At 40.4% G+C, this 22,657-nt stretch overlaps 1 protein-coding gene across 2 annotated transcripts; it reads right to left on the reverse strand.

Annotated features, from left to right (window-relative positions):
- Positions 1 to 1,202: 1,202 nt before the first annotated feature.
- On the reverse strand, positions 1,203 to 22,557 carry LOC133996131 (ATPase family AAA domain-containing protein 2-like). Of its 2 annotated transcripts, XM_062435692.1 has the most exons (29): positions 22,506 to 22,557; positions 19,816 to 19,967; positions 17,839 to 17,915; positions 17,621 to 17,649; positions 17,106 to 17,208; positions 16,945 to 17,017; positions 14,790 to 14,868; positions 14,556 to 14,687; positions 13,990 to 14,056; positions 13,599 to 13,679; positions 12,987 to 13,083; positions 12,761 to 12,876; positions 12,312 to 12,486; positions 12,104 to 12,192; positions 11,700 to 11,859; positions 11,480 to 11,570; positions 10,723 to 11,037; positions 10,517 to 10,634; positions 9,679 to 9,865; positions 8,974 to 9,159; positions 8,616 to 8,751; positions 8,306 to 8,502; positions 6,940 to 7,099; positions 6,198 to 6,320; positions 5,779 to 5,856; positions 3,756 to 4,199; positions 2,732 to 2,859; positions 2,486 to 2,614; positions 1,203 to 1,343 (listed from the first exon to the last, which is right to left on the reverse strand). In XM_062435692.1, the coding sequence occupies exons 2-29, from the start codon at positions 19,945 to 19,947 to the stop codon at positions 1,311 to 1,313; spliced, it is 3,735 nt and encodes a 1,244-aa protein (XP_062291676.1). In that variant the 5' UTR covers positions 19,948 to 19,967; positions 22,506 to 22,557; the 3' UTR covers positions 1,203 to 1,310. The 2 variants fall into 2 exon arrangements, with proteins under 2 accessions (XP_062291676.1, XP_062291677.1); XM_062435693.1 differs by lacking the exon at positions 22,506 to 22,557 and having other exon boundaries at positions 19,816 to 20,275.
- Between the last annotated feature and the right edge of the window lie 100 nt (positions 22,558 to 22,657).

The following is a 22,657-nucleotide window of genomic DNA, read 5'->3' on the forward strand; positions in this document are numbered from 1 at the left end:
TTCTAGCCATCACAATTTGGCCATTGTCAAACTTGCCCAAATCCTTACGCTTGCCCATTTTTCCTGCTTCTAACATCAACTTTGAAGACAACATGTTCACTTGCTGCCTAATATATCCCACCCACTAACAGGTTCCATGATCAAGGGATAATCAGTGTTATTCACTTCACCGTGTCAGTGGTCATAATGTTATGCCTGATCGGTGTATTCAGTAAACGCTTTATGAGGAATTCAAAGGAAAGTAAAAAGTGTGACTGCCAACACCATTCTCTACACATTTGAGAAACGTAATGTAAACTCAAAGAGAATGTTACAAATGTTAACATAAAGCCAGCTGGCAGTTTGGACCAGGCGGGGAGTTCCGGTCCTCTGAAATGATGCCAACGTGGAAGTAACTTAAAACTGCATTCTATCACAAGACCACCAGGGGGCGACTGTTTTGGTGTCAAAAGGACTTCCGTCTCTATACAAGTCAATGGGGAATTCACCAACTTCTCACTTGATTTCTAACCTCAGTAAACGTTTTCAACATGTGTTTATGGTCTCAATCGCTAGTTTAAAGCCTTCTTCAATGCAGTATGATGTTCATTTGGGACATTTTGGCCTCCCTGATTTTATATGTGACGATAAAGCAGGGTATGCATTAGGGCGTGGCTACGTTGTGATTGACAGGTTGATTGGTTCACAGGTTCAGGAGGGCGCCTCATGCCCCTCCTGATGCCCATATAAGTAGAATATGTGTTTTTATTTTACCCGGCATGCACTGGAAATTTTCAAGATGGCGCTGCCCAGATCCGAAACTATTCACTTCCGAGCTGCAGTCCACAAACCAATGGGTGACGTCACGGATGTTACGTCCATTTCTCATATACAGTCTATGGTTTAGACAGATGATTTTTGGATGTTTAGGTGGGTTTCGTGTCACTACATTGTGCACAGGTGTGTGTATGTTGTTGTGTATGTGTGTGTCCAATTTAAATACACACCTGCATCACTTCCAGTTTCTGCTGAACATAAAACACACAGACGACGAGTAGATTTAAGACTCAATAACACTTTTATTCAAGTTTCCTTCAAAATAAAGCTGAATTAAAAACTACATAGTCATAAATAATAACTCTTCTATAAGCTGGTCACATTCATAAATACTCTCAATATTATAAATTACATCTAACATGATCAATCCTGAGGTGTTTCTGATACATGATGTGTTTTATGAACGTATCAAAATGTAAAAACAAAAAGAAGAATAAACCACTTCAGGTTGGGATGCACAGAGGTTTTATTAAAAAGAGACTCGGTATGGTAGATCAGGAGAAACTGTCAATTTCTTTCTTCATTTCCTGGAAACAAAAATAGAAAACATGAAAAGTGAATGGAGAGAATACAAGGAGAAAGAGAGACAGAATACTTTTACTCAGAGCAGCAGGGATCGATGTTTTCTCATCACAAGCTGCTCACAGATTATTGAGGTTCATTAAGACAGAGATCTCAGATCTCAGTTAAATCTGAACACACGAACATGGAACACACATTAATGTCCGTGTCCATCGCCAATAAACCTCCATTAATCCACTAAAAACCAGAGGGAAAAAAGAGGCTGCAGAACCTGCCTGAGAATCGTCCCATTTTTACGTTTTCTTCAGTTTCACAGTAAATCCCGTCATAATTGTCTGTATGTCATGTTACACTGCAAACAGAGGCTACTAAATGACTTCTATTGGAGATAATGAGAGAATAGCAGCACCTACCTGCAGCCGACATTACAACAACCCACCTGATGAGCTTCTTCTGTTGCCATGTTGGTTCCCAAATATGTTGAATATGTTGGTGTTGGAGCGATTTGTTGTTCTTGCAATGAATTAATCTATTATTTGTTGCGTTTTATTTTAAAGAATAGAGCTGAATTAGTTTGATTGTAATATAAGTATCATTTTAGTTCATTAGAGTACTGGTTAATGCTTTTGTTTTGAAGGTATTCGGGGCACAGTTAGCCAGGTGTGGGACCAGTGTGCACCGAGAAGGGATTATGATTTTTTACCAGAGGGAGAGAGGCAGCAGACGCCATTGTTCTTTGTCTGTCCGTTTTTAAGAAATAAACCGAAAGAAACGTCGTGCTTTCCTGGACAATGAACCTTTTTTTCCCTGCTTTTGATTAATTCCTTAGGTGCCTCAGTGGCTGTTCTAGTTTTCATTTTAAAGTAAAGGACCAATCACCACTGTAGTTTGCGTTCATCTGTCAAATTAGTAAAAACTGTTGTAGTCACTGCAGCTGTAATTATTACTGGAGCGGAGCTGGATTAAAATCACTGACCAGCAGGTAAATCAAATCACTCCAACTCCTCCTACATACACAAAATCAGTCCGAACGTGGTTTAGCTAGCGTGTGATATTATGAAATATGACTCTGCCAGTATTTGTGTTAAAGTAAAGAGTTTCAGTTTTATAGATGGAGCCACCGGTCGTCTTGGTGAGATCATCGTACCTGGATGAGCTGCGTCTTGTTGTAGTTGCTGCGGTGTCTGTAGATGCACTGAGCCAGCACTGCGTAGAGCTTCTCCAGCGGCTCCACCTCAGCTCGATCCGTCTTGGACACGGCTCGGCTCAGCAGTTCCTGAAAGAGTGACGACGGCAATCACACCTCTGATTCCTGATAAAACCTTTAGGTCTACCACCAGGACCTGTGGTTGTGAAGAGATGCGGTTCATCACTGTTCACCCGGTCGACTCACCTTCAGTTTTTGGTGATCGACTACGAGCGGCGTCGCTTCCTCTTCGGGGATCTTCACAGTTCTGCTCTTCTCGAGCTGCTTCGGCTGTTCCAGGCCGGTGTCGTTGGATCTCTTCTCATTACGTCTCTCTGAGGAAGAGGAAGGAGAAGGTTTAGTATCCTGCTGAGTTCATCGACCTTCCAAAAGGATCGGTCAATTTTTCAGCCTGAATCACGTCTTTCTACGTGTACAGCAGCACAAATGTATTGATGTAACACTTCACCAGTTACAGTTTTTAGGTACTTGTACTTTACTGTAGTATTTCCATGTGATGCTACTTTCTACATCTCAGAGGGAAATATTGTACTTTCTACTCCACTACATTTATCTAACAGCTTTAGTTACTGTTCAGATGAAGATTTGACACAATGGATAATATAACAAGCTTTTAAAATACAACACATTGTTAAAGATGAAACCAAAAAGCAGTGTGTAGTCGGCTCACATTTCAGATGTCTATGAGTTGTATGAGCTCCACCAAATAGTGATTTTTCCCCCTAAACTTCTCACATGGCTTCATTTCAATAAATGTTTGGATTTGATTGAAATCCCTCTTTAACTGTACACCACTTTCACAGGGTAATATGTCACAATACAGAAGCTAAAGTCGTTTAACCAGGAATTTAAAAGCCTGTCCTTTAATAAGTGATTATGATAAGTTGATGTAAAGGGGACGTTTAGTCTTTTATAGAACTGAAACCATCACATAGTCTGTAGAGTAAACCAAAAAACTCTCCACTTTTGGCGTGAAGCACGTTAACTCTACCTTTCTTTGAGAATACGACTGACGCTCTCAGCTCAGCTCGTGTCAGACTTCAGTTGAGTCTTTGAGTCTGAAGCTTTGGCCTGTCGAAGCTTGTTCAGCAGAAGAAGAAGAAGCAGAAGAAGCAGAACTTTTCATGGGCGGCGTTTGGAAGCTGCAGCAGCGTAGTCCGGTGACCAGTTAGTAGAGCGGGGTTATAGGGATTTTGGGAGGCATACAGACCTAACTGGCTCAAACCATTCCCGTTCACCATCTTCTTTGGGTCGGGGGGAGCCTTCGAGGCCCGAGTTACACGCCTAAGGTCAAACTGCCTCGTGAGGTCGCCGTCAGCTGTCTGAGGGTCATGACGTGACTCTGGATGGTGATACCCGTTGGTCAGGGCTCTGGAGAAGTTCGGCGCTTCACCGTGGCCGTTCATGGCAGCCGTGTGGTGGCTGTGCTCGCTGTCGCTGCTCTCTGAAGTTGCGGACGAGCTCAGATGAGCGAAGCCGTTCACCGTTTTGGTTTCAGCGATCCCGTTTTCGTCGTGTTCGGAGACGCCCCTGCTAGACGTGGAGGAGGAGGAAGACGAGGAGGGGACCGGTTGCTTCTTCTTCTTGGGTTTCTTAATGACGCCGGTGCTCCATTTGGTTTTTCGGGGCTTTTTGTAGCTCTTTTTCTTACGAGCTGGAGAGAGAAAAAAAAGGGGGACGGGGGGGCGTAGGGGTTGGAAGTGAGGGAATAGACAGAAGAGGAGAGGTCATTAGAGAAGAGACAGAGACAGACGGCTACCACTCCTCTCTTCATCTCCTCGTCTTCCTCTCCTGACTTTTCCATTTCAGTCATAGTCTTCCTCTCTTATCACTATTTTCTCCTTCCTGTCAGCGCTGCCGTTCAAACTGCCTCCTCCTCTCTCTGTCTGCTCTCTCACTCTGATGCTTTGATGCTTAAATCAGACTCCGAAGCCTCTTGTCCATGTTGCTTTACCTCAGCGTTACTTCAAAGTGACTTATCGGTAAGTTTGTTTGTTTAAAGTGTCTCAGCGTCAGACACACATTACACATAATAAATATATGGCAGCACATTTAAACACATTTGTTCCCCTTACTATACAGTGAATAGATTAAAAAGGTTGGTAGATGTGCACATCTGCAATAAAAAAACAGCTTCTGGACCAAAAAACTAAATCTGTAAAGGCAGAAAACACTGTTGCTCCCAATGCAGGTATCAACACATCCCATTAAACTCTACCTACATTGGGAGCTACGGTATGCATACATTTTTGCTGCCTTTACTGTCTACCTAAAAATATCCACGGTTGTTTACTGCATACAGGACACTTTTATTACCTGATTTTAGCCTTTAACCCTTTACATACTGTTCATACTCTGACTCATAATTAGTCTCGACACCAATTCACATTCATAAATTCCCTGTCAGTCATTAATAAATGTTTGATTAAAACATTTGATAGAATATGAAGAATTAAAATACATTCTGATTTTGGATTACAGTCGTACATTTGCATACATAAAAATGTGTAGGAGCTGCACAAAAATAAAAAAAGATGCATTTTATCTCCATTTTTGTAAACTGTGGGTCATACTAGGATGAATCCAGCTAAACTAAATGTGTATATGGTTTTTACAGCTCTCAAATGTTAAAAAAGGGTCAAATTTGACCCTAAACAGTATGTAAGGGTTACAGCACATCATTATTTGTTCATTTAAAACCTGTTGCATGTCCCAGAGTTTCCCTTCATGTGTTTCTGACTGCCAGAAACAGCTCAAAGTTTTGACTGTTTGTGAATTTTTAGTGTGTATTTCATATTTTTCATGGCCTGAAAAATGAATCAGAGTGTAAAAAAACCTGCTATGTGTTACTTTAAATGATAAAAACAACCTGCTGACACTGAAGTATGAAGTACATGAGGCTAATATTGAGTCTTTACATTATTATCAAGGGGAATTATTTCCATTTTTGGCACAGCTGTCTCTTACATATACACAGTACATGTATTTTATAATGAAACAAGTGGAAAAGCAAATTATCGAGCTATAAGTAATAACTGTTTTTGTTTTTGTGGTGGTGATTTAATCATTAGTGCATCACGTTGAGGCTGCGTTTGAAAACTTCACTCAAAGGAAATCACTTCTCTCAATGTTATAGTTTCTACATTTTGCCATCAAAGGTCAATAATCAAATCTAAGAGGTTATTTCATATTCAGTATACATGGTGCGATTCAGGAGCTTCTCGTGGACTTACGTGAAGGTCGAGTGTTCCTGTTGAAAGCGGAGCTGTAGACGCCTCCGGCCTCCTCTGAGTCAGTCCTGTAGGACGAAGCTGCCGGCACAATTAGAGCTATTATTTTAAATAATCGGGCTTCATACAAGAACCACCCGAATCCTTTCTGAAGAATGAATGATTTAAGACAACTTTCAAGCAGCAAACATTCTCCAAATGCACCAAACGTTCTCAAACACCCAAACCTGCTCTTACCAAAGTAAAGTGAGCCAAATGATGAATACCACTTCTTAAATCTTACATTGGAGGCGTGTGGCTGATTATTAAACACTATATAACGGCAGGTGTTGTGCACATGTTCAGGAATCAGAGAGATGCCACAAAAAAGCACAAAGAAGATAAGAGAAAAGGAAAGAAGCAGCAGTTTCAGGAAGTTTCACCTCTCCTGATCCGCGACTCTTTGATCTCCTCACAGATTCCCTCAAAGTCCTCGTCCAGCTCGTCTCTGATGATGGCGCGAACCGTGTCCTTCAGCGCACACGCACGGTGGCGAATGTGACGGTCTATACACACACACACACACACACACACACACACACACACACACACAGTTTAAAGTTAATTTAACATATACAGTATATCACTAATCTACAATATACATTACTACACTGAAAAATCCCTTTTGAAATGCTTCTGAAATTTCTGCTTATTTTTGTATTTTGCAGAAAGATAAACTATCGATTAATCTATCATTTTGTTTTTATATTTGATAACCGGTCTAGTAAAAAAATAGTAAAAAATGTCCATCATAATTTCCCAGAGAATAATTTAATGTCTTCAATTGTCTTATTTAGCCCGACCTACAGACAAAAACCAAACTATACAAAACAGAGAAAATCCGTAGATCCTCACATTTGGGAATCTGGCACCAGATGAAATGACACTTTTACTTTATTATAGACTAAAATGATCAAAGCTGATGCAGATTAATTTCCTGTTGACCGACTAATCCATTAATCGTTTCCCCTCTATTATAATGGTTTTTAATTTTCCACTTTTTGGCTGCTCCACGGAGACAGTGATGAAGATTTATACTTTTAGAAAAGCACAAACTTCATCTTTTAAAGCTTTAAAATAAGGTCATATTTGTGTTGAGCTGCCCTGCCCCCCCCCCCCACTCACCCATGGGGTCGCTGTCGGGGTTGTACTCCAGGGCGTTCCTCCAGATGAGGTCGGCGTCCGACATGAATTCGCTGACGGTGACGTACTTCTGCTCGTCGATGTTGGACAGCAGCGTGGACAGATCCATGGGCTTCCTGACCACCAGCAGGTAGTCTGGGACCTGAAGGAGGCAGAGAGAGAGAAAGGAGGAGGAGATGAGAGGAGGAGATGAGAGGAGGAGATGAGAGGAGGAGATGAGAGGAGGAGATGAGAGGAGGAGATGGCAGGAGGAGATGAGAGGAGGAGATGATGGAGAGTTAAATAAATCACACAAGTAAAGTTATGAATTTATTTATATCATTTATTTTATCTACAACTTTTGCTTAATTTTCTATTTAACATTAATTTAACCAGAAAGTCTTTTGAGTTACATCATCGTTGTTATAAGAGAGATTACAAGTGTTCTGTATGAACATTTATACATATTCCTCTACATCAGTTTTTAACTTTTAATAACCTTTTATTCTCTCTCATTTCCCCCCTCTTAATTATTTAATTTTAGATTTTTATTATAAATACTGATTTTTATTAAATTATTATTATTTTAATCATTCTTATTTTTCTCTGGTGTGCATTAGTCTCAATTTTCTCTTTGTAATTTGTCATTTTTATTCTTTTTCTTTATGTTGTAACTGTGAAGCACTTTGACCTACAATAACCTGAATGAAAGCTGCTATATAAATAATGATTGATTGATTGATCGATTGATTGATCGATGCATCAACATGCTGTACAGTTTCTCATGAATCTATTAACTAACTTCCACATTTTTAGAACGACCTGCTTCGGACACATGCCATTTATTTTAATGTAAGCTTTAAAACTGAATTTAAAAATGTCTCTTCATGACTTTTCACCTTTTTTCTACGTCTGACTATAAACCATAATTTCCAAACGTATGTGTAAAGCTGGAATGAAGTTGGCTAAAAAATGTCCAACACAGAATTTGGTGACCCTGGAGGACACAAAAGTTACCTGCCGACAGGAATAGAACAGGAATTACGCTTCTTTTAAATATATTTAGCTCCTACAGTTCTTTAAACACTCGTTCTTACAGTTTGGGAGTTTTGCAAGTTGTCAGCATCATAGATTATAAGTGCAGATCATCTCTCAGTGGAATATTTTTGCAGATTAAAATCTCAGAGTGAAACTGAGTGTTTTGATTCAGATTTAGGATAAATGATTTTTGTTTTCAGCAGAGATTCAGTCACACCTGTCCGTCACCTCCTACAGACACACACACACACACACACACACACACACACACACACACACACACACACACACACACACACACACACACACACACACTCTCTCTCTCGCTCACCTCCTCAATGTCGACCGGCTTGGTGAAGGCTCTGAAGCGGCGGTCCAGGGAGAGGCGCTCGGTGACGTTGCGCAGGAAGAGGCGCAGCTCCCGCAGCACGTCCTCCTCCTGCTCCTCCAGACGGAGGCGCTCCTGCTCAGACAGCTGGCGGGGGGGAGGAGGGGGGGCCAGCGGGAGGATCTCCATGGCCTGAGACACTGAGAGGGAATGACGAGGAGGAGGAGGAGGAGGAGGTTTCATTTACAGTATCACACAGACATTTGAGTGTTACTGTACGTTGTTTTGATACTTTTGGTTTAGAGTCACGTACACGCAGTTTTTTTGGTGGGCGGAGCTTCGGCCGCCTGGTTCAGAACGAGGTCCTGGAAGAAGGTGGTCCTCTCCTGACGGGTGGGAACGCTGACGGTGTAAACTTCGCCGTACTCCTCCCGAAACAGTGAAAGAACCTGAGGACAGAAACGAGCAGGAGGAAGCAAACAGCCATCATTTTAGTCCAGTTTGGAGTTTGAGACACTTTTATTGTGATTTTAACTTTATTATTAAACTTATTAAACTCTGATTGATGGATTGATTGATAGATCTCACTTTCACAGTATTTCAGGAGCTCCTCTCTGGATCAACAGAAACCATTAATACAGTATAACACCAGGCTCAGTGCAGCCGCTCACCTCTGTATCCAGCTGTTGGAAGGGGACGCTGCAGGTGGCGAGGAGGAGGATGGGGGAGAAGGACGGGATGCTGGTGAGCAGGCTGAGGAAAGAAGCCCTCAGCGCCGGCCCGGCCGCCTCCCACCACTGCTGGATGTGAGGGACGTAGAGGATGCTGGGAGACGTCCGCTTAGCCTCGCAGAACACCTGACGGGACGGAGGAGGACGTTACTGACTGCAAACCACACTGAATCTGAATACTGACTCTGCTCCCTTTCATCAGCTTTTTAGACTCATAAATGTCTTAAAAGTTAATGAGTAAGAATGATTTTGATTTAACATGTTGGTTCCTCTTCTAAAATAGTTTTCATCTTTTGTGTTGTTGGTTTTCTGTGATGTAAAAGCTGCAAAATACTGTTATTAAATATAAAGAATCATTGCCTGTCATTGCCTCTAGATGTTACTGCAGTTTTAATCATTTCTATGGAGGCGTTCAAGGACACAATAAACCTTGTTGAACCTAATTTAATCAGTGAAATAAGTGTGTTCTTATACTTTTACTTGTATGAAAAACTCCATTTGGTCGGCAGATTAAACATAAGAAGTCACAATGAGACATTTCAACTGACTGAAACACAATTTTTGAAGCTAATCTACTTTCTGCATTGTTTCATTTCCTCTACTCTGTCTGTCTGATAGCAGCTGTTTTATTTTACGATGACTCACCTGGGAGCAGGCTTCCTCCGGCGATGTGCTGCTGACGCCGAACAGCACGGCAGAGTCGAGGCTGTGGACGGTGAAACGCTCGAGCGTGTGCAGCACGGCGGGGGCCAGGTGGGACGTCTGACCGGCGCCGGGACAACCTGCCAGGAGCATCCTGGGACGGTGAGACATCGGCTGTTTGACCGCACTCCTGCAGGACAGAGAAGAGGGGAGGGATGAGGAATGTGATGAAAGGAAGTGAAAGCAAAGAGGAAGAGAGAAAAAGGAAGGAAAGAATATGGAGAAGAGATTAAGACGTGAGGAAAAGAGACATTAGGTGGTGAAGTATCAAAGATATGGGAGCGCCATCTGCTGTCAGAAATAAAAGCAGTTCTTCAAAAGTTATAATAACACATTAAAAGCATTTATTTAGTGTTCAAAATTAAAATTAACTGGTTTATTTCAGCTCAAATGACTCGTTGTGAGGGAGACTTAAAGCAGGAAATAAGTAGCTTTACTTACTTAATTCTTAAATGTAAAGTCAAATAAATAAATATATAATAAATTTAAGTTAAATAATAAAGTGAATAAATATAAGTGCCTCCATTACACAGTAGTGCAGCTTATAGAAAATCAAGAGTACAATAGATAAAGAGGATAAAAGACGGTGTAACTGAGTTGGCTTCAGGTTGAGGACGATCTCACATTTGTTTGTCACTAATTCACTGAAAATATCAAATCTATTCAGGAGTGTTTTAAAGTAAAGGTAGAATAAGGTAGAGTAAAGTAAAGTAAAGTAAAGTAAAGAAATGCCTGGCACCGCTGCTGCTGGTTCTGGTTTTAACGAAACGTTCGGACTCACCCGGCAAAGTGCAGGAAGTTCTTTCCTTTGGAGGAGGAAGGTGTGGAGATGCTGGTGGTGCTGGATCCTTCGTCTCCACCGTACATCAGACCGTCGTCAAGGATACCAGAGGTCAGATCTGATGTGCAGAAAGAAGCAGAAGAAGAAGAAGTGATGATAATGATTTCATCAGGACGTCAGCAGGAGCTCCTCAGGCCTTCACCCACCTGGCTCCCTCTTCCTCTTCATCCCCTGCTCAGCGTGGGGGAACAGCCTCTGCAGCGCCTGCAGGATGTGGGTCAGGGCGGCGCCCAGCAGCGGGTGGACAACGGGCGACAGGGGTTTGGCGGGCGAGGCGGCGGAGCGCTGCGAGGCCGGCGACATCTTCTTCATGGCCGACGCAAAGTCGCAACTGCTGACGGCGATGGAGGAGACGTCCAGCAGGAGCTTCTGGGAGGTTCCGTAGATCTGAGGGTAGCGGCGACGCAGAGCGCACAGAGCCGCCTCCGTGCACACCGCCCTGATGTCAGCGCCACAGTAACCTAGGAGACAGACGGGCAGGAAGTTACATACAGTAGCAAACAAATTCAATTCATCTGCAAATGTATCTTTTTTTAAAGGAAGCTCAAAACCTTCCTGTTCAGCCTTGCTGTTGATTAAGAACTGAATTGTTTTAAAGTCTTTCTATTTTCTATTATTATCATTTTACAGTTTTATCTTATTTTGTTCATCTGTATCTTTTGTCTTTTGATCTTTTTTAACCTATTTTTAGTCCAGCTTTTATTAAACTCCATCTCTTATTTTACTTTTCTTTCATCCTTTTAATCCAATTTAACCTAGTTTATACTAACTAACCCTCTCTTTTCTGTCTTATTTTACTTATTTATTTAATTATTTTATTTTTTTACTTATTTTATTTAAGTTCTCTAAAGATTTTCATCATTCTTATTTTCTCTTGCGTGCATTGGTCTCACTCTGTCTTACCGACACATCTCTCAGCGAGTTCATCCAGGAAGTCTTCAGCTGGAGGAGGTTTCCACTGCCGGGTGTGAATCTTCAGGATCTCTTTACGGGACTGAAACACACACAGATTCACACATACAGAATAAGACAACATGGAGGCAATGAAACAATGAAAATAATAATAATACTAAATCACAAATATTAAGAAGAAACTAAAATAAAGCCTGAGAGCGAGCGTCACCTCTCTGTCCGGCAGGCCGAACAGGAACTCCCTGTCGAAGCGTCCGGGCCGCCGCAGCGCTGGGTCGATGGAGTCCAGCCGGTTCGTCGCTCCGATCACCACGACTTCACCTCGACTGTCCAAACCGTCCATCAGAGCCAGGAGCGTCGACACGATGGAGCTGAGGGACAGAAAACACACACACACACACACACACACACACACACACACACACACACACACACACACACACACACACACACACACACAGAATAACTAAACGTTTGCCTTCATATAACAGCTGACAGACATCAGCTGCAGTTTATTCATCCACACTCCAAATATAACATCATAAAGTTAAAGATGTGTCTGCAGTAAAAGCAGAACACAGACACAAAGACTGCAGACAGTCTGCTGGTTCTGACCTGTGTATCTGGTCCTGTCTGCTGGATCGTACCGGAGCCAGACCGTCGATCTCGTCAAAGAAGATGATGGACGGACGCATCTGATACGCCTGAGGACGACACACAACAACACTCAGCACACAAACCACTGTATTAACTGTATTCCTTAAATACATGAATGAATTGAAACAGTCAGCCAGCAGGGGGCAGCGTCAGGACTGAGTGTTACCTGCTCAAACAGCAGCCGCAGCTGCCGCTCCGACTCGCCGACCCATTTGCTGAGGCAGTCGGCGCCCTTCCTCATGAAGAAAGCCACCTTCCTGTTGCCATGGCTACACTCGTTGGCCAGCGCCCGGGCCACCAGCGTCTTCCCCGTCCCGGGAGGACCGTAGAACAGGCAACCTCTGCAGAGACACGGGCAGGAAACATTTATCTGATTTTCTTAGATAATCACAGTTAAAGTGTTATTTTTTGGTCGTCATCACTGTAATTAAAGAACATTTTAACCTTTTTAAACATCACGGCAACAAGTTTGATGATTAATATAAATTGATCACATTTGTCAGACAGCCAGATGAGGTGTTGTCTCTTTATTTAACATTATAATTAAGTGAGTTTTGTGTCTCTTAATGATGGAAAGTAACTAAGTACATTTACTAATGTGTGTGTGTGTGTTACCTGGGAGGCTGGATCTTGAAGTTATCAAACACTTCGGGGTAGAGAAGCGGGAAGACGACCATCTCCTTCAGAGCGGAGATGTGACCCGACAGTCCTCCGATACTGTCGAAGCCCACCTGAGGACGAATGATGGGAGGAGGCATGAGACCATCCAGCAGATTTCACTAAAAATGTCAACGGTTTCTTTTCTTTTCATGGTGTGAGATCACGATGCAGCTAAACTCACAGAGTGGTCGATGGCCATGGGGTCGATGTCGGCCAGACCCGCTCCTGCGTTCATTTTCTCTCTGCGAGTCCCCAGAAGATCGCCGAGCGGGCGACAGCTGGGAGGAAAAACAAAGAGTAAATTTAAACACAACGAAGCTCAAATCTGCAGAAATATTAAGAATCGACTCAGCAAGATTTCTTCAGCTGTGCGGCCCATTTCTCTCTTCAAATGTGTTCAGGACCTGATTTTGTTTGATAGCTTTACAGTAGAGCTGCAATGATTAGTCGATTAATTGATTAATCAGAAGATAAATTGTACTTTTTAATCAGAAATGAGAAACATTTGCTAGTTTTAGCTTCTCAGATTTAAGGATCTATAAGCTTTCTGTGTCACACATGATTGAAAACTGAATTACCACGAGCTCCAAGAAATTATTAACAGCATTTTTCACTAATTTCTGACATTTAATTGGCAAATCAATTAATCAGTGTATCTAAAAACTAATCGGCAGGTTAATCGATATTGAAAAATAATGGTTAGTTGCAGCCCTGTTTTACAGTTTAAACACCTAAAAGTAATAAATGTGTCAGTCCAGGTAAGCATAGGAAGAGTTTATGTCCTCCTACTGACCTGCCGGAGCCTTTTCCATCGTTCTGATCTTCATCATCAGAGTCTTCTTCGGACTGACTCGACCACACGGTCTTAGTTGGTCTGGAGGACAAAAGGAACCACATCAACATTTGACTCATTTCAGACATTAACAACTGTTTACAGTCTTGTATCTCAGCTGAATCTGCAGGTCAGTTTCTAAGCTACAGACAAACACAGCAGTCATAATAACATAATAACAGCCATTAAAACACAAACTAAGGGACTAAATATAAACTAAACCCCTTGAACGTTCCTTACTGCTTAACTCAGTGCCCCCCCCCCCCCCCCCCCCCCCCCCCCGTTAGGCCCACAGCTGAAAAAGCATCGTTCATCATCCTCCTTTTACCAAAATAAAAGAGAAAAGTCTGACCTGTAGGCTCCTCTGCGGGTCATGTTTGGTCCGGAGGCGCTGATCCGTAACGTTCCTTTAGGGAACTCTGAACAACATCAGAGAACAACATCATTACTTCCTGCTTTGGACTTGTAGTTTTAACAAGGTAAAAACTAATCATATTTAAAGTTACATGGTTGAGGACTGAAACTTATCAGACTTTATATATTCTGCAGAATCTGTCCACCTTTCACTACGGCTGCTTACTTTCCTTTTAACCCCAACAGGAATATAATCAGAGGAACTAATACTGATATTGGATGATTCTGCTCTACATAACTGTGCAGTCAGTGAAAAGAAAACATGGCAGTACCTTCAACCACCTTCCTTTCCTATTTATGGAGAACATATTTCCCCTAACAGCAATCAACTGAGTGTTTCAGCTTTCTGACCGTAGGAACAGTTCATGAAAGAAGAAAGCACTGAAGTGAAGAGATTCAAATTAAGGCTGAAGGATTTTGAAAAGATCTCTAAATGCGATTGTTTTGACTGATTGCAGTTGCTATATTAGATTCTGACTGAGTAATCAGTGGTGCAGGACTGACCGCTGGTTGGTCCCTGGTAGAGAGACGAGGCTCGGCTCAGTTTGGCGTCAAAGTTCTCGTTGACACTGCAGTTGCTGTCCTCGTCTGCGGCCGCTTCCTGTCTGCTGTCGTTGTCGTCGTCGTCGACCGTGCCTGAAAACGCAAGAACAAACCTCTCAGACCTCCGTAAAACCCTGTGAGCCTCCTAACTTCTCTCTTCTCATTCTGTCTGTTTTCCATCGTGTTTGTACGAACTGTTCTCTTCCTCGCTGTCGCTGGGCTCTCTCGCCGGTGGCACAGGCGTTCTGCTCCTCTGGGCTTTAGAGTAGATCTTCTGCAAGTTCATCAAACACAAAAAACACAAAGTGAGAACAACTTTACTGTGACATAAACATGAGGCAAGAAAGTAGTGTTTATTCTCTACTAGTGGCCCTTAACCTTCACATACTGTTCATATTCTACAGCTCGCAGTATGTTCTGGGTCAGGTCAGATGTGTTAAGAAAGCATCAATAGTCGATCTGACTGATCAATAAATGTGATTAAACCTTGATTCATGTTTCAGAGAGTAGAGAGAGTGTATTTTTTAGCTTTTACACCACTAAACATCTCCTATCACACAATAACATGTCCTATTTTACCTAAGACATGAAAATATAACATAGCAATAATGATTAAAATTTGTAGCACCTATACATTTGAAAATATTTTCATTTCTGTGCATTTTGGACCACTTTAGGAAAAGTATTCAAATTTCAGAGTAAAAGAGATTTGGGAGTTTTTACAGTTGTCAAATGTCAAAATGGGTCAGTGCAGCGTCTCCGCCTTTTAGTTTCCAATATGATGCAATATTGTGACAGAATTTACTGAGAAGCCATGTATTTGTAATTATAATTATAAATGTCATCATCACTGGGATCATTTCCTCTCAGTTAAATCACAATGATGACATCACTCGAGGGGAGACGAGCCACCTCGAGACCGACAGATCTAAAACAACGTCGCTCCTTGTTTCTGTCAACAAAACACAAAAACAAGGGCTGGAGCTTCTCCGCTCTCGGCCGCTGTCCCATGTGGTGGTGGCTGATAGAGATACGGTCGCGTCGCCCACTCCCCACCGCCGGCTCCACAGAGGGAGCGGGAGCAGGGTGCAGCTGGGTGCGCCGCTCTCACCACAATCTGATAAGAGAGGCAGCGCCCACACACACACACACACACTGTCTCAACACGCTTCAGCTGCAGTTTCAAACCAAACATAAACACGAGGCCTGTGTGTGTTTACATCATAATGAATCATGTTCACCTGTGTGTCTGAATGCTGACTGTGTTAATTTATCTGCTTTATGTCGCCTTTAAAAGTCCCACAATGGAATAAAAAACAGTAACTTTCTGCCATTTATAGACATGAAAATGAATGACTCTGCAGCTGACGGTGGTGACACTTACTGATGATGATTATTAAGAGTCTGAAATTGTCACATCCTGCCTTTGTTTGTGTTTTAGTTCCTGTTTTATTTTGAAATGTGTTCTCCTTGTGATTCTGTTATTTTCACTTCCCCTGTTTTCCTGCCTGATTTCCTCATGTGATTCATCTGACTATGTAGGCCTGTAGTGTCCTGTGTGTAATCACCCCTTGTGTATTTAGGTCTTGGTTTTCTGTCCTGTCTCTGTTGGATCCTCTGTTTTATTGAGTCTGTTTTATTGAGTCTTGTCAGTCTTCTTCAGTTCTTGTCTGTTTGTGATCTCTGCATTCGGGTCAACCTGCTCTGCATTACTCGTGACAGAAATCTCAGTTTGCTGCTCACTATCACGTTCGTTATGTAGCATCTATGATGTAAGCTGTGTTTGAAATCACTCCCTATTTACTATAAAGTGCTCTATATTACCCTCTGCTATTTTATGTGAGTGTTTGAATGCTGAGTATATAAAAATCTCAACTATATTTTGCCCTCAAATATTCCAGCATAGATCAAAAAAAGTAGAGTCCATGGCATGTACACTACTTTCTGCTAATTATCCTTCAATGCAATGCTCACATGACTCTACAGCTGAAAATGATGATGACTAGTTAGTGTCTGAAATCTTGATTTGCTGCTTATTAATTAAACTATTCAGTGTTTATTATATAGGGAGCAATGAATGAATGAATTAGGGAGTGATTTTGGACGCAGCCTTCGTTAATAAAGAGTGAGGGAACGACGGAGTGATGATGCACATTCAGCACACTTCTCGTTCTGCTTGAGAAATGTAGAGCTGTTTGCTTCCTGCAGTCTAGTCTGTGTAGTTTAGATTTTATCTCTAACTCTAAAACTTATTCACACACGTTTTAACACGTTTTTTAGCTTTAACAGTGGACCAAACAACGTCTTTCCTAGTGAATCCAGACATATTTCAGGTAACTGCGTCACTCACTCCTTCTTTGCTGTTGCTGAGCCGCCTCTTGCTCTTCATGTTGTCCATCGTCTTGATGACCGTCCTCGACGAGCTGCAGAGAGACAATCATCAATAATGAAAACAATCGTCAGTGTTCGGCCCTAACGAGGAGGCTGCGCTGATGAGAGCTGCCGTCTTACTTGTCACTGATGCCGTCAAACATGTTGGGAGCCTGATATCTGCTGGTCGGTTTGGTCGGCCTGGTGCTTCTCCTCAGCCCGCCCGTCCTGCTGTCTCTTCCACCTGCACACACACACACACACACACACACACACACACACGCACACACGTTATTATACAGTACATGTTGACTGATGTGTGTTTTCACCCTGTCAGGTTGCTAAATTCTCTGAATGAGAGATTGTTTTCTCCACTTCAGGGAAACGGAAATAAACTGTGAACACAATACTGTAAAATCACCTTTTTAAGTTCATATGACTAGTTAGGAAACAGTTGCTTATTTAAATGTATTTAAAATCTTTGCAGACAGTCTGTTTTCCCTCTAAAAACATCAAAGTGAGGAGTCTCAGTCTGAGCGGCAGTGATTTAAAAGTGTCGGTGTGTAAATTAAGTGAAGTGCCGCTGCGTTGAAATGACCGCTATCTAATGTTTTAGAAGTTTTGTGAAGAGTTAACGTTAACATCTTCGTCCTTACCTGCGTTTTTTCGAAGCCACTGAGAGTTCCTATAAACACAAAACAAACCTCAGTGTGAGAAAACATTCAAAGGGTTAGAGTTAAACAGTTTCAACAACCACCACATTTATTGTTTTTATGTCATATATCTGGTTTTACTTTATTATGTCCTTTATTTAAGAGCTCCGTTAGATGCTTGGTGAAGTAAATGAATGACATTTTAATCAGACCCGACTCACCTGTTTCTCGCTGATTTCCGACTGTCATCCTTTTGTGTTTCTGTGTCAGCTTCATTCTGGTCATCAGCTTTAAATCTCTGAGTAACAAACAAATCAAACATTTCAGTAACTGGTGAATTGTAACTATTTTGATACTCAGTTAATGATTGTGAGTCATGTTTTTAAAGAGAAACTGCTAACTGGATATCTATGAGTTGTGGCCCTTTGTCTAACATTTTATAGTCCAAACATCTAACAAATTAATCCAGAAAATCATCAACAGATTTATCAATAATGAAAATAATCATTAGTTGCAGCTCTAAAAAGCTTTAAACCAGCACTACAGATAATATTAATGCTTCTCTACTACAGCACACACATTTATTATTATGATATTATTTAACACTTAATAAGTTTACTACCACACGTATGCATGTACATGTAAAATAATAATAATAATAATTTGTTTCATTTTATGGCAGATTTTTATTAGCTTTCTTCAATGATAAAAAATAAACAGGATATATAATATCGCAGCGTATTATAGAATATGCAGAGAAGGTTTTTTTAATGTATAAATAATAATAGGCCTAATAATAATATACTTTATTTATATGGCACTATTCACACAGTAATGCAGCTTAAAGTGCATGGGAAATTTTAAAAAAGGGAAAAAGGAAAAAGCAGACAATTAAAAGAGTAGTTAGAATATTTAAATGCTGGTAATTTAAAGTGGCAAATACATGTAGTGGGGTAAAAAGTACAATATTTACCTCTGAAATGTTTGACGTAGAAATGCAAAGAAGCATAAAATGGAAATACTCGAGTAAACTACCTTCTTTTCAGTACCTAATGTTTCAAAGTCCACATAAAAAAAATTGATTTGAATAATTTACCAGTAAATATTCGCTCCATTTCATCTTTCAGACTGTTTAAACATGCCGTGTCAACTTATTTTCATCTCAAATGTACATGTAGACTATAACACCTTTCCAATTTTATTTTATTTTATTCATTCTTTTCTCTTTTACTGAACCACTCAATTTCACTGACATTTTACATTATTACATTATTTTGACATTTCCCACACATTTTTACCAATGAATTTTCAAAAACTTTTCCATAACTATTCTATAATATTTTACCCCATTCCCATGACTTAATTTAAGTAGTTTAACAAAGGGTCTTCCCCCAGAAATGTTTTGACAGAGATGATGTCATTTCCTGTATTCTGGAGCCTTTTAACAGCTGTTTTGACACTTTGATCTCACTAAATGATGGATGCATTTAATAATTACATCCAGAGGAAGCCTTTGGTCCCAGATCACATATTAGAAGATATTAAAAAGCTAAATATAGAAATTAATGAGCAGTGTATTCATATTAAATGAACCTACTGATTTTTGACATGGTAAAAGTGGGGGTCCAAGTTAATGCAGCCTGTCTGATATCCTTATCTTTGATATCAGAGCAGGTCATCCTTAATTCACAACCATTTCCAGACCTGGAAAACTTCAATTTCATAACTTTTCCAGGAATTGGGAACCCTTATAAAAACACTTATGCTTGTATCATTATTCCCTGCTGTTTATTATGTTGTAATTGTAGGCTCTACTATTGTGTTGTTGTTGTTTTTTGTCTTGTTTGATATGTGCATGTTTGTTGTGCTTTTGTTATATTTTGTTTTCATGTATTCTGTTTGTCTTTATGATGGTATTATTTATTTATTTGTTTGTCATTTTCTTTTGTAATGTTTTTGCTGTGTTGTATTTTGTTCAGGACCCCCTCGAAAACGAGTTGGTACATCTCAAGGAGTTTTCCTAATAAAGAATTTCAGAAAAGTAGCTCAGAGTTGTACTTAATTACTTGAGTGAAAGTACTTAGTTACTTTCCACCACTGCAGACAGTTAATACAGAAGCGAATTAAAACTCAAAAGATGCCGGGGCAGCCTGGTTTAAAAAGCCCGGTCAGCTGCTCACACAGGCGGGCAGACTCACATTGGACAGGTCGGGTATCACGGTGCCTCTGCTCCGGGTCACTGGAGGCTCCGGTGGCCGGGATTCGATGCTCCCGGTCGGCCTCTGCTGCTGCTCCATGACCGCTGGACCTCGACCACGGAGCGTCACCATGGTAACGCCGCACACACTAGCTTAAAAAGCTTTACCGGTTATAAATATATATATAAAGCACAGAAACGGCAGGTGAACACCGGGGGAGGGGTTAACACGGCCGAGTCTCTCTACCGGTTGTTTTCGTCGTGATGAACCGGCAGCAGCTCCGTGATGTTCCCGGTGAAACAGTTAACTGACACACACCGACCAACCGTTAACCTGCTGAGGCGGTTCAAAATATGCTGTCACCTAGCGACGAGATGACGTAATGACGTATGTTTAACAGTAAAAGTACTGCAGTATTATGAGTGATGTAGTATGCAGTATTACAGTAAAAGTACTGCAGTATTATGAGGGATGTAGTATGCAGTATTACAGTAAAAGTACTGCAGTGTTATGAGTGATGTAGTATGCAGTATTACAGTAAAAGTACTGCAGTATTATGAGTGATGTAGTATGCAGTATTACAGTAAAAGTACTGCAGTATTATGAGTGATGTAGTATGCAGTATTACAGTAAAAGTACTGTAGTATTATGAGTGATGTAGTATGCAGTATTACGGTAAAAGTACTGCAGTATTATGAGTGATGTAGTATGCAGTATTACAGTAAAAGTACTGCAGTATTATGAGCGGTGTAGTATGCAGTATTACAGTAAAAGTACTGCAGTATTATGAGTGATGTAGTATGCAGTATTACAGTAAAAGTACTGCAGTATTATGAGTGATGTAGTATGCAGTATTACAGTAAAAGTACTGCAGTATTATGAGTGATGTAGTATGCAGTATTACAGTAAAAGTACTGCAGTATTATAGTGATGTAGTATGCAGTATTACAGTAAAAGTACTGCAGTATTATGAGTGATGTAGTATGCAGTACTACAGTAAAAGTACTGCAGTATTATGAGTGATGTAGTATGCAGTATTACAGTAAAAGTACTGCAGTATTATAGTGATGTAGTATGCAGTATTACAGTAAAAGTACTGCAGTATTATAGTGATGTAGTATGCAGTATTACAGTAAAAGTACTGCAGTATTATGAGTGATGTAGTATGCAGTACTACAGTAAAAGTACTGCAGTATTATGAGTGATGTAGTATGCAGTATTACAGTAAAAGTACTGCAGTATTATGAGTGATGTAGTATGCAGTACTACAGTAAAAGTACTGCAGTATTATGAGTGATGTAGTATGCAGTATTACAGTAAAAGTACTGCAGTATTATAGTGATGTAGTATGTAGTATTACAGTTAAAGTACTGCAGTATTATAGTGATGTAGTATGTAGTATTACAGTTAAAGTACTGCAGTATTATGAGTGATGTAGTATGCAGTATTACAGTAAAAGTAGTGGTTTGGTCCTCTGACTGATATATTATTATTATGACATCATTAGATTATTAATAGTGAAGCATCAGTGTTAGAGCAGCATGTTACTGTTGTAGCTGCTGGAGGTGGAGCTAGTTTACACTACTTTATATACAGTTAGCTAGTTTAGTCCAGTGGTTCCCAACCTAGGGGTGGGGCCCCTCCAAAGGGTCAGCAGATAAATGTGAGGGGTGGTGAGATGATTAACGGGAGAGGAAAGAAGAAAAAACTAAGTTCTGATACACAAATGTGTTTTTAATTTTTAGACTTTTTCTCTAATCTTTGATTTCTGCTGAAATATTGGATCATTTGAACATTTATTGTAATGAAACAATGTGAGAAGTGTAATTTCTTCCAATGTAATATCTTACTCTGACAGTAGATGGAGCTCCTAACTCATATTTAAATGGAGGTCAGCACCGCAGACAACACATGTACTGCACTGAGACTGAACTCTACTGTTCAACCTGAAATATTCACTGAGAAGAAGCACGAGTTAATAATAAAATAAAAACATTCATGAAAAAATAATGAAAGTTTTCACAGTTAAATCTGACAGTAAATGTGATAATTGGTAGAACCACAAATCTATGTTTAAATCCATAAACACAGAGCAGACAGAGTTTATTCTTTAGTTTTTTTCACAGTTTGTTTATATGACTGTTTTGGTCTGTGCTCTAATTTGTGTCAGATTCGGGCTCATTGACTATAGAAATGTTGAGAATCACTGCACTATATTATGATCCTGTGTTACCTGAAACTGAAGAACATCATTTTATTGTATGAGCACAATGCAACAACATGTTTGAATGCTTATTTTTAATTTAAAAGTCACATATAACACATAATACACTCTATGTACTTTATAAATTTGTATTTATAAGTTGAAATGTTTCAGTTTTTGTGTTTTTTGTGTTTATAAAAAACATCTTTAAAAATTAGGCTTAAAGAAAAAGGTGTTCAGACAGTTTTTACTGCTCTCAAATGTAAAAAAAAGAAAAGTAAAAAATTTGACCTGAACAGTATGAAAGGGTTAAAACAACACTGACAACAAAGAACTTTACTAAACTATAATTATCATCAGTTCAGCTTTTAATATGCTGAAGTTATAGCAGGTATATAGTAGTTATAGTAGCTGTATTATGCACCATGTTGAGTTTTAACCTTTAACTTAGTTTCAAACAGAAGAAGAAGAATTAAAGCTCATTTACTTTGCAGTGTGTCACCTGAGCCGACATTTTAGGCGTCCAGGAAACTGCTTCCATCTTGACTGTCAAAAGTTTAGTACACTGCAAGAAATATCAGTAGATGTATTAAAGCAGGACATTTCAGCAACTCTTAAGTCTTTAAATTCTCAGAGTGA

The sequence above is a fragment of the Scomber scombrus genome, chromosome 16 (genome assembly GCF_963691925.1).
Source record: "Scomber scombrus chromosome 16, fScoSco1.1, whole genome shotgun sequence".
In the NCBI taxonomy this organism is placed as follows: Eukaryota; Metazoa; Chordata; class Actinopteri; order Scombriformes; family Scombridae; genus Scomber; species Scomber scombrus.

Coding starts and splice junctions, on each gene's coding strand:
- LOC133996131 (XM_062435692.1), bottom strand. CDS start 19,947: ATGGTGACGCTCCGTGGTCGAGGTCCAGCGGTCATGGAGCAGCAGCAG. Junction 17,916..19,815: donor TGATACCCGACCTGTCCAAT/GTGAGTCTGCCC, acceptor TTTGTTACTCAG/AGATTTAAAGCTGATGACCA. Junction 14,057..14,555: donor CTACCAGGGACCAACCAGCG/GTCAGTCCTGCA, acceptor GATGTTGTTCAG/AGTTCCCTAAAGGAACGTTA.